The sequence below is a fragment of the Juglans regia genome, chromosome 12 (genome assembly GCF_001411555.2).
Source record: "Juglans regia cultivar Chandler chromosome 12, Walnut 2.0, whole genome shotgun sequence".
Lineage (NCBI taxonomy): Eukaryota > Viridiplantae > Streptophyta > Magnoliopsida > Fagales > Juglandaceae > Juglans > Juglans regia.
This window is the reverse complement of record NC_049912.1, coordinates 30,789,195-30,804,935: the sequence shown is the minus strand read 5'-3', so window position 1 is coordinate 30,804,935 and position 15,741 is coordinate 30,789,195. Positions and strand designations below refer to the sequence as shown.

At 38.8% G+C, this 15,741-nt stretch overlaps 1 protein-coding gene and 1 pseudogene across 4 annotated transcripts; both read right to left on the bottom strand.

The window, feature by feature from the left end:
• Positions 1-230: 230 nt before the first annotated feature.
• Positions 231-4,216, bottom strand: LOC108983033 (annotated as a pseudogene).
• Positions 4,217-4,884: 668 nt separating this feature from the next.
• LOC108983031 (GDSL esterase/lipase CPRD49-like) lies at positions 4,885-15,659 on the bottom strand. 4 transcript variants are annotated; one of them, XM_018954543.2, is made up of 7 exons: positions 15,347-15,659; positions 13,115-13,470; positions 12,428-12,505; positions 11,844-11,984; positions 5,825-5,901; positions 5,588-5,737; positions 4,885-5,262 (listed from the first exon to the last, which is right to left on the bottom strand). In XM_018954543.2, the coding sequence occupies exons 2-7, from the start codon at positions 13,223-13,225 to the stop codon at positions 5,049-5,051; spliced, it is 771 nt and encodes a 256-aa protein (XP_018810088.1). In that variant the 5' UTR covers positions 13,226-13,470; positions 15,347-15,659; the 3' UTR covers positions 4,885-5,048. The 4 variants fall into 4 exon arrangements, with proteins under 4 accessions (XP_018810088.1, XP_018810090.1, XP_018810087.1 ...); XM_018954545.2 differs by having other exon boundaries at positions 13,115-13,427; XM_018954542.2 differs by having other exon boundaries at positions 13,115-13,422.
• Positions 15,660-15,741: the final 82 nt, after the last annotated feature.

Sequence of the window (15,741 nt, the reverse complement as noted above, 5' to 3'; positions counted from 1 at the left end):
TTAATTATGATTGTTTATATTTGGCCAATGACTGTAGCAAAAATGTAAATTATTTTAAAGATGACCAATCTAATATAGAGTTTTTTTATACAAGTTATCTAAATTTTAGATAATTTTCTCATTTAATCAAGCCAATGAGAATGCTCTAAGATAAGTTTAGCACTTTAGCATCCAAACGAGCCCAATTAAACTTGGATTCGCTTCTTCTTTCCTACTTTCTGACGTATTCATAATTAGCCTTTTAACCTTTTAAATATGACCATTGCAGCACCTCACTCCTTCATTCCCAATTGCTGCGAGTCTCTAATCCAAAACAATCTGTGGAAATTGATGACTCGTTAGAATCCGGTGACCCAACTAAAACTAAAAGTCTAGAAGACTGCCTTTCCAATTATCAATGCCTATTCTAAGAGGGAAACACGGCCACAAAGCTTTCTATCAACTAGTTAAAACGCACACCTGTAACGTCTAGCTCAAAACGGTGTAAAAATGTAATATGGACTCAATTACAAGAGCATATGTCCTGGATGAATGAAATCCTATGGCCTATACAAACTGAAACTGCATTAGAAGCTTCACAGATTTTTGTTTCTCTCCATTCGGTCATAGAGTGGTACAGCACGGATCCTGGGTCTTAGTTCTGAGATAGGAAAACATGTCTGCCCACCGAAGTTGTCCTTCTCAGACCTATCGTACTCCCGTACTTCAATCCGAAGCAAGGCAAGATTAGGAACCGTCAAAGGGAATTCAAACTCTTCATCCCAAGGAGGAGCCCAATCATCGTCAATTATTCTTGTTTTCTTCTTAGCAGCATCAGTTGGCACCCCAACAATATGAATCTGCCATTTAAAAAAGAAATCACGGTACATGTGCAATATATTTCTAGGAGTGACACCACTGAAATATGAGTATATGTGCATGAGCGTGTTGCAAGTGTGTACATCTTATAATTGACTGGTATTATTAGACCGGTACTTAAAAGTCATAAATCATAAATAAAGCATCAGCATTGCAACAGGTCCAGACAACTTGTGATTCCAATATGTTTATGGGCTAATGGGCATATTTGCAAATACAAAGTTACATCAAGCTTCAAGATGATGAAAAAGGTACAATGATACATTTTGCAAAAGTCACAACTCTAAGCAATTATGCAAAGGAAAAAAAAAATATGTTTAAGGTTATCACCCCCACACATCCAACTATACCTTTGTGTAGAAATCAGGTGGCGAGAATGAATCGAAGTGTGTTGGGTTAAAATCCAAGTGCCACCCATCTCCGATATATATTTTCACCCGATAATGAAAATGAATGCTGAGAGGAGGTCATTAGGCTAAACATTCTTTTCTTAAGCCAAAATATTATTCTCACCTTTAATGTCTTCTTCACTATGAAGGTTCTTTTAGGATTAAACACCTCATTATGAGGACCCCTTCGCATCAGAAAATCAGGTTTTTTAACATAACCACACTCTCCATTGGTTCTAAACATCCCCTGCATTAACCAAAGCAATTTGCCATGTCCCTGGTGAGGGAAAACTCACATGTCAAAAAGAATTCTCTGGTGGAGATCAGATGATTCTAAATGAATGGAACACCGTCAGGCGTTAAGGCATGATAATGGAATCGTTTTTAACTTGGAAGGCCTGGAAATTTTAGGCTAACTGCTGACTAATCATTTCATGATTTAAAATTGACATCATAAGCCAATTTGCATTCACTTGAGCAAATGACTTGACAACACAGAAGAGAAGCAAACTTTTACCAGCTGCATCTTGATTTGATTATTGGAATGGAGAATCTCATTATAATGTAACTATTCACATAGTCATCCACATTATTAAAGAAAGAGCCTTACAGATAAAAGATTATTTACATTGAAAAGCTACTGCTACCATTACATTATTTGAATGCTGATAATTGTTAACGAACCTGCATATTAAATGCAACCATCTAAGCCCCATGCATCCACCCAACATGTCGCTTGTAATTAGAGGAGATGACACGTGTTCCTTTAGGGTATATTCTTAGTATATTTTTCTGCATGAACCTGTAAAGCATGAGAGCCGATATGAATCATCCAGGTGAAATAGGCAATGAGAATGCTAATGTCTTGCAACTATCCACCAAAATTTAGTTGAATAGATACCTTACAACATCAGTTCCATGATTTGAGGCAGCCTTCTCAAGTGCTTGTTCACTTAAACCACTTAAACTAAGTCGTCTAACTTTGTCAGCCTCAACTTGTAATGCATCCTTTAAACTACCCTTTGGTTTCCCAGCATGAATTGTAATCAATCGTTTGTATTCAGGTGCTCCTTCTTGGGCTGATCTATGAACACACCCATTGATATCTTCATCATCTGGATCACTGTTCCTCTGCCATCCATCAGAAGAGTAAAAGTAAAAAAGCACGGTTTGGGATTGAAAATACGTAGATACACATCATATTCATCTCACTTTCTCTTCTTCTGGCTAGGACTTAAAAGTCAGTGTCTCCTTTCCTGATGCTGCTTCTTCAGATGTTTCCTATCCACCATTGAAGATACTATCCTTATCCTTGCTATTCTTAGATTTAAGGTATTCTTTTGGTGGCTTCGTAGAGATAACAATTCGATATTTCAATGACTCTGGTGAAGGGAACTCAGCTAAGCATTCTCCCTTGGGGTAATACAACATTTCTTCAAATGTTTGAGTGAGCATCTACATGAAAATCGAAGTGAGTCACAAAGAAGAAACACCTCGAATTTAAATATTATTGTCAGAGGGAAAAAATGCTAATCTTGGCAACTTTGTCCTAAAGATCACGGGTAAGGTGGTCTTCTAAAGTTATGATAACAGGGTAGGGAGATTTAACAAACGCATACTCGTTAATGGACTACAAACATTTAATGAGCTTCGCAGGATTGGTCAGTGTCCTGCAGTGATTAAGAGATGTTGCAGAAATATAAATAAAGATCCTATGGCACAGCCAAAAGCCATGTAGACATGAGAAAACAATCGCATCACTAAATGAGGGAGATTTGAGAATCAGCAAGTACCTTCCATGAAGAACAAGAACATCATCTTTTGTAGAATTCGGCCATATATCAAGTTCAATTACCTTCACGCCTCTCTGCAACGCCTTGATGAGTGGAACATCACTACAATCACCGCTGAGTTGATTCCCAGTCAAGTAGGAATTGTGCCCTGTATATATGAAATAATGTGACAATGGAGCGGTCATATCAAGGTGTACCTGAAATCACATCCAATTTGTCAGGAACAAACCTAAATCGGTCCCTTATAAGACTTCTTCAAAATAAGAAAAGTAAACGATTAACGTAGTGACAAAGGAAATGTACATTCTTATCAATCTATTAATGTCGAAGAACAGGCACAATAAGTAGTTTGGGAATCAGGACTCTGATGAAAATGAACTTCCTAGTGCCCAGTTAGCCTAAATAAAGTTAGGTTAACTGGGCAAGAGTTGATCGTAAAGTCATTGAAGAAACTAATAGAGTTGCTTTAAAAGAAAAAAACCAGGTTGAGTCTTGACCTATGATAAAATGGGCTTATTAAAGTTTCTTTGTGAAGCTTGACCTTAACAACAAGTGGCCCCTTTCAATACGTATAAATAACGACAGTGTATTTGAAACTGGTGAATACCTTACGCCATTTGTACAAGCTATCATCATATTGTTACTACAACAACTTCATTGCACGCCAAGCTGCTGCTTGATTATCGAAAGAAGAGGAAAAAAACTCCCTAAACCATATCATTGAATAAACCCTTATCAGGGGATTTTTTTTCTTTTCCTAGAATCCTTCTATTCAGAAGATTGGTTAAAACATGGATTACTGTTTTATCGAATTTAATTTTCCTAAATTTCATTCTTCGGCGAAACGGAGGAATACCAAAGCAGCAAGAGAGAGAGAGAGAGAGAGGACCTGAGATTTGATGGGCCCGTTGAGATCATCGAGAAACAGGAAATGGAAGAAATCGGCGAGGGAAAGGCTTTGCTTGGCGCTATAGGCCTCGTGGCGCCCATTCAGAACGTGCTTTATGATTCGGTCCGCATCAGCCACGGTGCTGTCCACCTCGTCTTGGTGCTCCTCCAGGAACCGACGGAGCTGATAGGCCGACATTTGGTCCCCACCCTCGGCTAACTTCAAGAACGCTTCCTTCACGTCGGCCGGTGGGCTTAGCTCGTTCATCTTAAACTTCGTTTGGTTAGTTAAATACTCTCAACTCATCTCAACTCATCATTACAACCTTTTCAAATTCTAACACAAAATGTAATAAACAATTCAACTTTTTTAAATCATAAAATAATAATAATATTAAAAAATAATATTCTAACAATATTTTATCATCTCAACTCAACTCATTTCAACATCCAAATACAATCTTAAACTTCCTGCTGAACCCCAAAATCTTGTACTTGTAACTCGCCATCCTTAGCTAGCTAGCGCTCTCTCTCTCTCTCTCTGCGCGTGTTTTATTAGCTTTTTTCATGAATTCAGAGAAATTGCAAATTTCTCCGGAAAAAAAAATGAAAAGATATTTTTAAGTATTTTGTGAATAATAATAAAAAATAATGATAAAATATTAAATAATAATAAAAATAAAAGAAGTAAAAAATGATAATAAAATAATACATATTTATTTTGAAAATACCTCACTACCTAAACAAGGCCTAAAAGATGCGAATTATTCTTCGAATTTGATATGGGGCAAGCGAAATTGCTCAGCTATCGCAGCGGGGATAAACTAGAGCGGGAGGGGAACTAGCTATATAACCAATACGGAGAGGCGAGTAATTATACGAGGTTTTTATGCCTTTTTTAAATTTTGGTAAACAAGTATGAAATTCATTTTGTTTGATTACTACTATTGGTAAAGCTCTAGCTGAAATGGGATTAGCTTGTAACACACCAGCCCTTAATTTCCTGAATGATGAATAACCAACTACAATAAGTTTATATATATATATAGAGAGAGAGAGAGAGAGAGAGAGAGAGAGAGAGAGAGAGATTATTATTGTCGTTTATGTTTGATTCTGCAAACTAGTCCCACTGATTCTCCAAGTGGTATGTCCAGTCCGAGGGATTCAAGGTTGTCTTTCCATCAGCAGCGACAAGATCATATGGGGAATCCTCAGCAAATTCTGTCGGCATAGACTTCCAGTGTAGACATGGCTCCCAGTCAGCTTTGTTGAGCACCATCAGTATCTCCCCAACAATTATCTTGCTCCCTTCAGCTGATAAATGAATCCCATCTCTGAAAAAGTATAAGAAATAAAAATAAAAATTGACATTGACATTGAGAGAGGTCTTTGACACCAACTTCCACAGTCAAAACAGAGTCAATAAACAGAATAATTAAGGCATTGGTTTTGACTTTTGAGTTTCAGCGTTGAAAAGACTCCTCTCAAACACTCAACTCCAGAGTCAGCAAGTCCTCTAATTGCATATAAATCGTATTAACTGCAGTTCTAAGAAGTTCCACTGCAGGATTCAGTCATAACTATAACAATAAGACGTAGAAGTTGATGGTGTTGGCAGAACAAAAATGGCATACAAAAATTATGGCCAAGTAAACTTACGTGAAGCAAGCTTCCATCCAATCATCTCTTTTCTGAAGTGCAGTAAAAAGATCGACAACCTTCACACCCATTTCTTGGCACAGCTCTATACAAGCTTCTGAGTAACTCTGGCATAACTCATTTGTCCTAACAACCTCACTTAAAAACTCACTGGTTTAAGAAAGAAAACCAGTGTTAAAAATGGCACTACCATTCAAAAACCAGGAAGCAGCATACTCAAGATATGCATGAGAGTACCTTTTGTTTTCACGAATCTTGGCCTCATTGACAGGAGGACAACTTAAAACAATAACGCGTGTTTGCTTTGAAAGGCTCTGAGATACAAAGTTGCAACAGGATATGGGTCATGTATACCAAAATTTGAGGATAATCAACGACAACATCAACGCAGTAGGTAGAAACCAAAATAACATGAATCTACCTTTCTCGTCATTAAAATATGAGTGAGTTTTCTGGTGATTCTTCATGTGAATCATATTCTCATTAGTTTTTCCTTGAGACTGTTATTGTGCTAAGGTAAGATGGGTGTTGTAAAACACTTATTTGTTGAAAATAAGATGTTCATCTTATCTCTAGAGGGGGGAAACTGTTTTAGTATTACTAAAAGAGGGAGGAAGTTTTCAAATGTGATATCTTTTAGTATTCCTTGCTCCTGCTGGCTAGCAAACACGATGGAGGAGAGTGCTATTTTGCATAGGGAAGAAAGGAGTTTTACAAGACTTTTTGAGCTGGGTCCTTGGTATTAGTTGCTCATCGGTGTGGTAACTCTTTTGGGTTTTACCTGGAAGTAACTGAATACGGTGGTCATAGCCGTCGAGGAATGCTGGTGTTTCCGACAGGGATGGAAGGTCAGGGGTGGAAGAACCTGTCCATGGATATGAAGTTTATGCTGTCATGCTCCTCTAAGGTTCAGGCAGTGGGTCAGGAAGGGGGGAAGGGGAAAGAGGTGGGTGGGCAAGCCAGGTCCTATGTTGAGGCTACTGGTGGAGCTAGAGAAGGCAGGGTGGTGGTGCATGGCAGTAAGTGTCAGAAGGTGGCTTTTCAATTTGGAGAAAAAGACAAGGAGAAAGGGGGTGCAGGGGAGTGCTCTCGGGCAGTTGGAGCTGCTATGTCAAGCCCCTGTACGTTGGAAAGGGAGGAACAGATGACCCTTTTTGAGATAAAACAGAAATTGAAAGGTGTGAAGGGTGAACTCAGTAATCTGAAGAAGGCTATTGAAGCGCTGGCAGGAAATGTGGACCTGGGCCTAGGAGTGGGCTTGGGCCATCAGGGTGCTGGGTTAAGGCTGAAAGTCAAGATGGGCCTGGCCTGGTCAAGCCAGGCCCCACCCAAGTGGAGGTGGCGCCTCAAGAGGGCTGGGCCTTCTCTCGTGAAGGGCTCGAAAGCCACTGGGCTGTTGACAACCATCGATGGCTCGGCGCCGTCATCCTCAGGGATTGCTTCCGGTGATACCTGCAGTGAAATACTAGTGCCAGGAAGTGTTCTCGTTTATAGAGGAAGGTGCATTTCAGAGGGGTATGTCATCGGGAGGTTCCTCGTCTCATGAGGTGGCACAGAAGGGTGCGATGGACCACTCTGGGTTGCCTACACTAATCACGATGGCATTAACGACGTCGCCGGTGTCTGCGGAAGTTATGAACCAGCTCGAAGCTTCAGAGGAGGCCACTGGTTCCTCATTGGAAGGAGCAATGTCTTGTGGATTGGGACAGAAGGGTGCGACGGTCCCCTCTAGGTTGCCTCCAGCCATCTAGATGGCGCTAACGTCTTAGCCAGTGTCTGTGGAAGCTGCTATTCCGCAAGAGATCATAGAGGAGAGAATGGGTGAGCTGTTGGGTGGGTCGAAACACTGTGAAAAATCATAGAACTTGATGGAGGTGTTGTCTGGGCCATCCATGTCACCTTCAACTGCATAGATACTGTGTATGGCTCTGGAACCTTCTTCAGTTGCCGTGAGACCCATGCTGGAGGACCATCACAGTGCGGGTAGTTTGGGTAATCCAGAGGACAGTGCAATGGAAGGTATTCTGATAGTTTGTGAGTCTATAAATGGAGTGGAGAGGGGCAGGTGCCCTGCTGAGGGGTTAGAACCCACTCCTCTGAACTCTTTTCATCCTAGGGTTGCAGGTTGGGTAATCCAAAAAGCCATGGAAATCAAACAGATTATTGGGATTACATGCGTGGGTTTTGATGATGAATTTTTGGCATTACTCACAGCTGTTGAAGCTGCAAATATACCAACTAAAGCTGGTCCCTCACAGGCTTTGGGCAAAAAAAGAGAGAGAACTCAAGAGGCTTATGTGGGATATGAACGATGAGGCAGGGGAGCAAAGTTCTTGTCGGGGGCATAGGAAGGGAAGGGCATCGATGGTTTTGTTATGAAGCCAAAAATTATACATTGGAATGTAAGGGGGCTGAATGAGCAGGCCAAACAACTCCTAGTCAGAAACTTACTCCGACAATGGCAGGGTGATATCATTTACTTGCAAGAGACCAAACCAGAACTAATTACAAGGCAGATAATTCGTAGTTTGTAGAGAGGGCATCATGTTGGGTGGTCGTATCTACCTTCCAAAGGTGCCTCCGGTGGTGTTCTTATCACGTTCAATAAAAAGAGTGGTGTAAAGAGTAGAGGAATGTGTGGGTGAATTCACTGTGGTGTGCTCCTTTGTAAATGTAGAAGATGGGTTTCGTTGAGCATTTGCAGGTGTATATGGTCCTAATGTTGATTCAGAAAGAAGCTTATTGTGGGAAGAGTTAGCTGGAATCATTAGTTGGTGGAATGTACCAAGTTGTATAGGGGGGGACTTCAATGTATCTCGCTTCCCAAGTGAACGATCAGGTACATCCCACATAACTCCTACTATGAGGGAATTCTCTGATTTTATTTTAGAATAGGAGCTTATGGATATTCCACTAATAAGCGGCTTATATACTTGGTCCAATACTCGAGATAGCCCTTCTTGGTCGAGAATCAATAGATTTTTGTTAACTTCAGAATGGGAATCACACTTTCCGGATGTAACTCAAAGATGCTTGCCGAGAGTTTGTTTTGACCACTTCCCTATCCTTTTGGATTGTGGAGGCATCCAAGGAGGTAGAAGGTATTTCAAATTTAAAAATATGTGGCTTTAATCTAACGGTTTTGTAGACAGGGTCAGTCTATGGTGGTCTTCGTATGAGTTACAAGGATCTCCAAGCTACATTCTGGCAAGGAAACTAAAAGCGCTGAAATATGATTTAAAGTTATGGAATGAACAAGTGTTTGGCGATATTGTATCATAGCGACGCTCCCTTATGGAGGAGTTACAGGGCCTAGAGGGAGAGGAGGAGGCAAGAATTCTTAATGAAGCTGAAAAAGTTTACAAGAGACAGGTAGTTACAGATCTTGAACAAGTGTTACTAATGGAAGAGACCTCTTGGAGACAGAAATCCAAGGCTTTATGGCTTAAGGAGGGGGATAGATGTACAAAGTTCTTTCATAAGATGGCTAATTCGCGTCAAAGGATCAATGCTATAGATACTTTGATGGTTGATGGTGTAGTTTTTTCGTATCAGCCAAGTATTGAGGAGCACTTGGTACAGTATTATGAACATCTTCTATCTGAACAACAATCTTGGAGACCGTTAGCAGATGGGTTGATGTTCTCAGTCTTAGACCAACAGTGTGCAGGGTGGATGGAAAGGCCTTTTGAAGAAGAAGAAGTATGCAAAATTGTCCGTGGTATGGCTAGTGATAAGGCCCCGAGCCTTGATGGTTTTACTATGGGCTTCTTTCAAACCTGTTGGGAGGTGATCAAGGGTGATCTTATGCGGGTTTTTCGAGAGTTCCATTATTATGCTAGTTTCAAAAGAAGCCTCAATGCCACATTCTTAGCACTCATACCAAAAAAGGTGGGGTCAGTGGATGTTCGTGATTATCGTCCTATTAGACAAATTCTAGACTCGGTTCTAATTGCAAATGAAGTTTTGGATGGACGCCTCAAATCTCGAAAACCTGGGTTAATCATCAAATTAGACATGGAAAAAACCTATGATCATGTTAACTAGAAATTTCTACTCTATTTACTAGCAAGATGCGGTTTTGGAGAGAGATGAATGAAATGGATAGAGGTTTGCATCTCAACAGTACAATTCTCTATTTTGGTGAATGGTGCTCCAGTGGGCTTCTTTGACTCCTCATGTGGGTTGAGACAGGGAGATCCGCTATCTCCATTACTATTCTTATTCGTCATGGAAGCCCACAGTAAGATGAGTGTAGGGCTTGAGGAAGGTGGTTTTCTCCACGGTTTCTCGATGGGGAATGGTAATTTCGACTCTCTTGATATTTCTCATTTGCTGATGATACTCTTATATTCTGTGGAGCAAATCTTGGAAAGATCCAATCTTTGAGGGCCCTACTTCTTTGCTTCGAAGTGGTTTCGGGCTTGAAAGTTAATCTATCAAAGTCTGAGATAGTGCCCGTGGGGAATGTTCCTGAAGTGGCAACTCTAGCCTCTCTTTGGGATGTAACGTATCCTCTTTATCTCTTCAGTATCTTGGATTACCATTGGGTGCCTCCTTCAAATTAAAGCAAATTTGAAATCCTGTGGTTGAAAGGTGGAGCATAGCTGACATCTTGGAAGATGTTGTATTTATCCAAAGGTGGCAGGCTTACATTGATCAAAAGTACTCTCTCTAACCTTCCCACCTACTTTTTGTCTCTGTTCCCACTCCCAGCAAAGATTACCAACCGTATTGAGAAGTTACAACGTGATTTATTGTGGAGTGGTTTGGGGGACGACTTCAAGTTCCATTTGGTCAATTGGAACACGGTATGCACTCCAGTTTTTGGGGGTGGATTGGATATTCATAACTTGACTAAATTCAAACAAGCTTTATTGGGTAAATGGTTGTGGCGGTACCAATAAGGGGGGCTTTGTGGAAGTCAGTCATTGATGCACAGGTTGGGGAAGCATGGGGCAGTTGGTGCTCGAAAGAGGTACATGGTTCATATGGGGTAGGGTTGTGGAAAAACATTAGGAAGGATTGGGAGACTTTCAAAAGACATACACATACTGGGGTGGGCGATGGCTCTCGCGTCAGATTTTGGTATGATAAATGGTGTGGTGAACGCTGTCTTAAATACATTTTCCCCGACATTTTTGAGTTAGCACGAGTAAAGGATGCAGCGATAGCGGACATTTTGGCTTTTTCTAATGGCTCCCCTCAATGGAATGTGGACTTCATTAGGACAGCCCATGATTGGGAGATGGAGGTTATTTCAGACTTCTATGCGGCTTTGTATTCAGTACGTATGACAGAGGGTACGATGGATAGGATGTTTTGGAGCCCTTCCAGAAAAGGTAGATTCACGTTCCATTCATTTCATAGAGTTTTATCAAATCAGGGCAGGCTCTCATTCCAATGGAAGAGCATATGGCAGACCAAGGCTCTTTCAAAAGCAGTTTTTTTTATTTGGACAGCAGCTTTGGACAAAATTCTCACCACAAATGATCTAAGGAAATGTCGATTAATGGTATTAGACTGGTGTTATATGTGCACGAAAGATGGCGAATCTGTTGATCATTTGTTTCTACATTACGAGGTGGCCAGGACCTTGTGGACTGATTTTTTTACAAGACTTGGTTTATCATGGGTTATGCCCGGTAGATAGGTGGATTTTCTAGAATGCTGGAGAGGTCTTCATGGAAACACACAAGTTGCAGTAATATGGAAAATGGTCCCTATATGTATGTGTTGGTGTATTTGACGGGAACGAATGATAGAAGCTTTGAAAACCAAGAGAGAACAATGGAGGAGCTTAAACGTTTTTTCTTTAAAACTTTGTTTTCTTGGGTGGGGGCTATTGTTTGTAATGGATTCAATGTTCATGACTTTCTTCTTTCTGTTGTACATTATAGATAGGTATTTCACATGTATACTTCCTGTGTACTTGGGCTTTGCCTATTACTATGAATAAAACTTCTTGATTACTTATAAAAAAAAAAGATATTTATTTTCTTGGGAGAGGTGAATATTTTATCTCATTCGTTTTTATATAGATCAATGAAGTTAAAAGTAAATCCCTTTTTCCCTGTGCAGTTTCGAGGAGCTGGTAAAACATTTTCCTAGAATGGAAACGATAACGATATAAATCCAAGAATCAAATAGACAAGTTGTTTTTTAAGTATCTGATTCTATCTTACTAGACAGTCTTACATTTGCTTCAAACATGAAACATGACAACGTTGTATCAATTGGTATGTGAAGAAAGTACCTGGAGATGAGTCACAATCTTTTTCATGTTCTCAATGTATTCAGGAAGTGGTACATGAGGGCCAAGGCCAGATGAGTGAGGCCCCATTGAATCGTTACCGCCGAAATAAACTATCACCAAGGAAGGCTGTAGAGCAGCATCCTAGAACCAAGAAATGTAATGTTGGGAGTCAGAGCTTAATTGTAAGACAAAAGTATACCGGATGGCCTAACTAGAGAAAGTTCTACTATCATAGTTGGCAATCTTACATCAAATAGAAGACACAGTTCCCCATCATTAGTACCAAATTTTAGGGATACAAAGGGAGCTATCAAGAGCAACGACGAGGTCCAATTAACAATGAACTGCTATGGGAACTCGAACTCCCTTTCCACTGTCTCTATGAAGTTCTTATGGAATGCTATGATCAGAACAAAACGGTAGGGAGTAATTCCAGTCATAAACAATAACGGCTCTGAGATTACCAACATATATGTAGATAGGCCTCTACTGTCCACAATTATAATAATGAGCACTAGCATGACACAGCAAAGTGCAATTGAGGTATCATTATAGTTTTTTTGTAAATACCAGAAGTATTATACCTTTGGAAAAACCTGATCAAGGACCTGGAGAGCACGTCGTGAGTTCCACCCAAAATACCCTCGCAGCACAATGTCTGCCTACAACAAAGCATGAAAAAGAGTTAAAATAAAGTCATTACTAATAGAGACTGTAGTAGAAACAAAATACTCCAGACTCTCGAATATCAAGGCCAAAGAAGTAAACCATGAATCCAAATATTGATCAGAATCTCCCATGTGGGGAAATCAAATTTCCCATGTGGAAAGCAACCAATCCGGGACCCAAAGATTACAACAGAAAAATATTTAAATGCTAAGAGAAAAATGACTTCAGCACGTCAAATTCGGCTCGAAGGAACCTTACCCAAATACATGAAGCCGGATAACTCGAACCCCGCCTCTTGCCCAAAATTTCATATATGAATCTACTCAACAACCAACAGGCTAAAATTCTCAAGAAACCTAAGACAACTGCCCTCCTTGCCAGGGTCAACCAAAATGGGCTTCATTTTAATAGGAAAAAAGATCGGCTTAGATAACATGTTTTACTGTGCTTTAATATTGGACTGAAGAGTGAACCAAATTTCGCAAACCAGGCTAATAAGCCAACATCGAACTAAATGGCACACAAATACACATGTATTTTGTGTGTGTGTGTGTGTGTGTGTGTGTGAGAGAGAGAGAGAGAGAGAGAGAGAGGGAGGATACCTTGCGAGCGTAGATTTCAGCGAGAGTGGCACCCCAACCGCCATGGCCGAAGCTCATTTGGACAATGGAGGATCCGAAAAGAACGAACTGAGGCCTCGCCGGTCCCGCCATCTCTCTCCAAAACTGGTTCTTTCTCGGGAGAACGACTCCAAAATCCAAAACCCAACACCAACTAGTGTCGGACAGAGCAATTAATCCAGCACGAGAATAATATCAAATACTAGTACGCTATTGATATCGTTTTACTCGGCAATCGGCATGCGTGCATCTATTGAATGTTCTTACGCATGGAGAAAAAGCTGCACGTGCTGTCCTTAATGGCACCGACACGTAAAATCTCGAAATACTTTAGCACACTGATTGATTCACAGTTCACAACTTTACAAGCAGAATGATGGTGTGTGAAATAAACAGATATCTCCGTCCATGTAAATTTTTAAGCGTAGGTTCGAGAAGTGAGATGAAAATTTTATATTTTATTTTAATATTTAAAATATTTTATTTTAATATTATTATTATATTAAAATTTAAAAAAATTAAATTGAGATTTGAAAAAATTGAATTGTTTATTATAATTTTTATAAAGATTTAAAAAATATTTAATGATGAGACGAGATAATATGAGAATTTTATATCTCATTCCATCTAGTTTTAGATTTTTTTTTCATATATGTATTTTTTTATATTTTAAAATATTTTAAAAAAATAAAAAAATTACAATATTATTAAAAAATACATCCTTAATTATTAAATAAATAAAAAAATTGAGAGCGAGGCTACCAGCAGGAGGGCCAAGCGGGACATATATCATTTCCAAATTTTTAATCAATCTGGACTTTAATATGTGAAACAGATAACATCCCCATTTTATTTATTAATTTTTAAGAAAAAAAAAGATATTTAGATTATACACATATCATACATGAGCATTAGCATTGATTATGCAAATACAAATGTAAAATTTGCATAATATGCCATGATTTTGTATTTGGTTATTCTACTCAAAACTTATTTTTATATTGAATTATTTATCTATTAGTCAAAATAATAATAAAATATTATAAATTTAATAAACTTTTTTCAATTTTTTTTATTCTATTATTTTTTTTTCTAAATAAAAAGTTACATGAAAATATTAATATTATACAATATGAGACTTGGATAAAGATGTAGATGGTCCTGGAGTGCAACAAATACATTCTAAATATTTAATACAACAACATTGAAAATACACCTATCTATTACATTTTCACCTAAAAAACACACCATTGAGAAAAATATAAGTCATCATTAATGTTCAAGACATTTCAGCCTATCACAAAAATATACAAGTCAGCCCATCACTTATTGAATTTGCATTAGTTTTGCATTAATTTATCAATTAATTAACTTCCTGAATAGCACTTCATCTTCACAAAGACCAAGCAGAAGAAATACAGATGAAAACAGTCAATTAGAATTGCTTGAACTGAGTAATAATTATCTATGAATACAGAGTATACGTATATTCATTAATCATGTGCCCAAGAGGCTTCAAGCAATGAGAAAATAAATAAATGAATGTCACAACGAAATTCTATGAATTTAGATAAATTTATATCTCAAAATAATAACGACCTCAAACAAAAACCAAAGGCTTCTGCCCTGCGCTCCCTCTCTATAAAAAGCAATATAGATCTTCTCCTAGTTCCACCGTTTTAGAAACCATGTTTGCTATCACAACAGAAAGTGGGGCAAACTCAAAAATTGCTCGAAAATAACTCAGAGATCTCTTCTTTTGCATCATCAAGTCGGTACCAGGATTTACTACCTCAATTCAACAACAAAAATACATTAAAATCATTGCCTGAAATCAAGCTCGCACCCCCCCTTTCTTGAAAAGATTCAAATAATTCAAAGAAACAGATCGTAATGTAAATGTGAACTCACACTGAATAAATCACGAGTATTTACAACCAAATCAGACATAACTGAGCCTAAAGAACCAAAGAGAATACCATAAGCAAAAAGTAGGAAAACAAAAACAAAGTACATGCCTTCTTTTCTTTTGTTTTTTTCTCTTCCTTTCGATAAATTTAAAATCGCTTTTATTTTCCAATACCCAGGATAAGAAAATAAAAATGGATGAAAATACAAGCGCATAGATCTTATGGAAGTATATAGCAAGCAAAACAAAATAAAAAGAAAAAGGACACCCAAAAAACAGATACAGCATAAAACGAGTTGACGTACTTTAGCTGGAAAAGAGGAACACCCTTCTGCAGATAAAAGGAGAAGATTACTTCATGCCAAGCCACAAAGTTGAAGCTCTCTGTATCTCACTCTAACTACAAGATCCCCTCCCAAATGCCGGAAAAGGCTCAGTGCGTCTCTAGTTAGCAACCGTGGGACATGTATTTCCCAAAATAATCTCAAATGCCGAAAACAGAAATGAAGCAAAGAAAATCCTTCTTGGGGTTTCTGGACACTGGATGGAACGAAAATGGTGAAGAGGAGAGAAGAAGGAAGCTCGGTTTGGGTCCTTGGGAAACAGAATTTCGAGGGAAAAGTCTTATATCTGCAGAAGTTGCAAATGGGACCACTGAGATATACTGTTGCTAAAAGTCTTATATTTTTATATTTAGATA